This window comes from Hypanus sabinus, chromosome 1, assembly GCF_030144855.1.
Source record: "Hypanus sabinus isolate sHypSab1 chromosome 1, sHypSab1.hap1, whole genome shotgun sequence".
NCBI lineage: Eukaryota > Metazoa > Chordata > Chondrichthyes > Myliobatiformes > Dasyatidae > Hypanus > Hypanus sabinus.
Window position 1 is genome coordinate 45,274,555 of NC_082706.1, and position 4,272 is coordinate 45,278,826.

The window sequence follows — 4,272 nt, forward strand, 5'->3', positions numbered from 1 at the left end:
ACAAGGAGGGAGAAGGTATTCCAGAGCTTATGGCCCAGGCAGCTGAAGGCCAATAGCCGAACAGTGCAGGAGAAGAGTTAATTGAGGCCAGACCCTGGCAGAAAAAAAGAGGGGAAGAGGGTTGTAGGGACGGCAGCCGGTCTCGGGGATGGAGGCACTCACCTGTCGGTTCTGACAGGTCCTGAGAATGAAACAAATCACAGCCAATGAGATGATCAAGAATACAGCCCCAGCTACAGCAGCCAATGGAACAACTGTTATTGACTGATCGACTGTTGTAGGAGGCAAGATTGAAGAGACAATTAATGGTGACAGTATCCCCCGCTCCATAAGTCACAGGCTCACTCTCAGATAGACCCATCTCGTGGATCAATGGACAGCAGCAGTGTCCCTGAACAGGAAAGAAGTCTCGTCCCCTCCAACCCATTGAGACTGCTTGTAAAGATATTGAGCACAGGAATGGGTATATTATTTTGCACTTGTACAGGATGCTGGCGAGATTGCACTTGAATTATTGTGTGCAGTTTTAGTCACAGTGTCATAGAAAAGGTGTAATTAATTTGGAAGGAGTGCAACAAAAGGCTTAGAATGTTGTCAGACATTGAGGGCCACAATTTTAGGTCAGGCTGGGCTTTTGGGGCCTTATTTTTTGCAATATAGGAGACGGAGGGCTGATCTTTTAGAAGTGTATAAAACCATGAGAATCATAAATGAAGAGAATGCACACGGTGTTTTTCCAAGGGAATGGGAACAAAAAGCTAGAGGACACAGCTTTCAAGTGAGTGGGGAAAGATTTAAAGGGGTCCTGAGGGGAAACTTCTTCAAACAGGGGATAGTGCATGAATGGAGTAAGATGAATAGGGAAGTAGTTGAGGCAAGTATAATGACAACAGTTAAGCCATGTTTGGGTAAGTTCATGGATAGGAAATATTTAGAGGTGAGCCAAACATGGTCAAATGGGACTCGCTTAGGTTGGCACTTTTGTCAGCAGGTATGAGCTGGGCAGAAGGGCCTCTTTCTAATTTGTATTACTCTGGGGCTCTAAGATGGACCGATTTGAAAGTTTTATCTGACTCTAAGACAACCTAACCATTCCCTCACACATAGCCCTCCAAGTTTTGTTCATCGGTACCTATCTAAAAGTGCCTCAAATGTCCCTAAAGAAGAGTATCTGCCTCTACTAGTGTGCAGATAAGTACTTTGTGTTCCTTCATCTCTTTGTATAAAAATCTACCTTTGACAGCCTTTCATATTTTCCTCCAATCACCTGAAAACACATCCTCCTTTATCAGCCATTTGCTGTCCACCATATCTATTCCATTTATCATCTCGTGCACCTGGACTATGGTCAGTATTAGACTATGACCACTGATGTTGCACAGTGAGGGTTATGACACTCTCCACTGTCCCGTGTTCATTCTCCGCCACACACTGATAGACTCCGGCCTGCTGGGGGGTCACCTGAGGAAACTCCAGCCACAGTTCATTGTTGGAACTTGTTATGTTCAGTGTGACCCTGAGATGTCTCCATATCAGGTTAGATGCTGGGAAACTCAGGATGGAGCAGAGGATCACTGTAGAATTTCCTTGTTTTACACTGACCCAGGAATCATTCACTTGCTTGGGAGAAGTGATTGAAAGATTTTGTGGGGTGTCAATAGACAAATAAAATGAGCAACAGTTCACCAGCTGTGAAACACTTTCAGTGATTTCCCGGGATCATTTCCCGGGTGTGATACCAGTGCAAAGTTATTTTGTCACAAAGTACACAGCTGAGGAAATTATTTATTTTATTTAGAGATACAATATGGTACAGGCCCTTTCGGCCCAACAAGCCCATGCTGTCCCAATATATCCATATGAGCAATTAACCTATCAACCCATCTGGCTTTGGAATGTGGGAGGAATTACACACCGTCAGGAGGAGAAAATACAAATTCCTTACAGAAAGGTTTGGGAGTGAATCCGGGTTGCAGGCGCTCTCATGGTGTTGTGCTAACTGCTACACTACCGTGCCAGCCCTGGTTGCAGAACTGAGGAAGCAATGCAGAGTAGGAGGGCAGAGCTGAGGGAGGGCCACAGCATCCAAGGGAGATGTAGAAGAGCACCTTACAGTTTGTGGGCCATTAATGAGTGAGCCTGTGCTGAGAGTGTGCTGTCATGTCAGAGAAACAGAGCTGAGGAAAGTCGCACTGTCAGAGCTAGAGGGCTAATAGACTGTGGCCCCATTGGATGGACAGAACTGACAGAACATGGTGGTGTTGAGGGAACACTGAAGACTAGAGCTGAGGGGCATGCTACTGCTAGAGGGGTGATACTGATGGTCCACTGTGCTGTAAGGAAGGTAGCACCCTAAGGCTTGAAGAGTATTCCTGCTTTAAGCTGAGATATCAGTCTGAAGGCTAAGCTGCCATCTTGGACTGAGTTATTGAAAGGCTCTCCTGTTCTAATTTTCATCAGTAAAGTCAAGGAATCTGATTAGCTTTGTGGTATAGTTGCTGTGTAAAATGTGGAGAAATGCTGTTCGTGTATGAGAGATAATGTCCATAATTACACTGCACAGTTAGTGAGAGAGTCTGCTCCGATGAAACAGATGGGTATCTGACTGCAGGTGAGATTTTGCCCGTGGTGTTTGAGTGCTGGGGTCATAGTCGGAACACACTTGTATGTTAGATCGTTGTTCCACTGAGTGACTCTGTGTGAGACTGACAGTAATACATGATTAGGGGTGTTCCAAATTAACTTCGGTGCCGTTCCATCACACATAGTGCTGAATGTGCAGCTTATATTCACAGGCTTTCCTGCAACCATTTCAGCAGGGATAATCAAGGGCTTATCTGTGTGATTGTGCTGGAGAGAGCACTGAGGAGATTCACAGGGATGTTGCCTGGATTGGAGCATTTTCTTTATAAGCAGGAAGCTGAATATTTTCCTGTGGTGTGGAGGAGGCTGAGGGTAATATAAAATTATGAATGGGACAGAGAGGATAAATAGTGAAAATCCCTTTCCTTCGGTGTATCTGTGTGGAAAAGATTCAGAGGTTATCTGAGGGGTGAGATTTTTTACAAACAGATGGTGATTAGAGTCTGGAATGTGCTAAATGAAGAGATATTGGAGGCAGGTACTCTCACATATTTATGAAGCATTGACAAGTACTCAACTCACCAAGGCATAGAGAGATAAGGTCCAAAGAGATTCTGCAGATTCTTGAAATCCAGAGAAACACACATGAAATGCTAGTGGAAATCAGCAGGTCAGGCAGCAGCTATGGAAATGAATCAACAGTTGACGTTTCAGGCCAAGACCCTACATCAAGACTAGAAGGAAGGCGGAAGATGCCACAATAAGAAGGCGGGGAGAGGGGAGGAGGACAAGTTAGAAGATGGGTGAGGGAGGGTGAAGTAAGAATTTGGGAGGTGGTAAGTGGAAAAGTCACTTCACAGTCCTGATGAAGGGTCTTGTCCTGAAATGTTGTTTATTCATCTCCAGAGAAAGATAAGGACCAATCTTGTACTAAAACATGTGTACTGTTGAGGTTACCCTGATATATAAAAAAAGACTGGAATGAGTTCAGAAAAGACTTACCAGGATATTGCCTTGGCTTGGGGGTATGAATTACAAAGAGAGGTTACTGGGTATATTGAAAGTGGAAGTTGATATGTTTTAGATACGTCACAATGTCAAAGGTTACAGGGAGAAGCCAGGAAAATCAGAGTTGAGCGATAATCAATCAGGCATGATGGGATGGTGGAGAAGACTTGATGGGTAGAATGGCCTTATTCTGCTCCTATGTATGGTCTCATTTTAAATATACTCAGTGACTTGACCTCCATAATCATATATGGCAATGAATTTCACAGATTCACCATCCCTGGGCTGAAGAAATTCCTCCTTATACCTGTTCTAAAGGCATGTCCCTGTATTCCGAGGCTCTGCCTCTGATCCTAGACTCCCCCACTATTGGAATGATCCTCTCCACGTCCACTCTATTTGGGCCTTTTAATGTGATTAGTGAGATGTATTGGGCTGAATCTAAACATTTTAATCAATGACTTTGGAAAAAGAATCAGAGGTTGTGATGAGCTGGAGGCCAAATCCATTACTTAAGTTTGTTACTCAGATGTAGTATTGCACTAAACTATGGTTTGTGTGGATGAGGTACCAGCATAGCTTATACCATTCCCCACCGACTGCTCAACATCAGCTGAATGATGTTCGCTCAGCACACTTACCAAAATCATGGAGCCGTGCCACAGGCGTGAGAAACCCCAT

The 4,272-nt window shown here is 44.4% G+C and overlaps 1 protein-coding gene across 1 annotated transcript; it reads right to left on the reverse strand.

Annotated features, from left to right (window-relative positions):
* Positions 1-1,359: 1,359 nt before the first annotated feature.
* LOC132399165 (sialic acid-binding Ig-like lectin 12) lies at positions 1,360-4,272 on the reverse strand. The gene is given in 4 exon segments (XM_059979277.1): positions 1,360-1,655; positions 2,555-2,607; positions 2,609-2,837; positions 4,233-4,272. Coding segments are annotated over 4 exon segments (618 nt in total).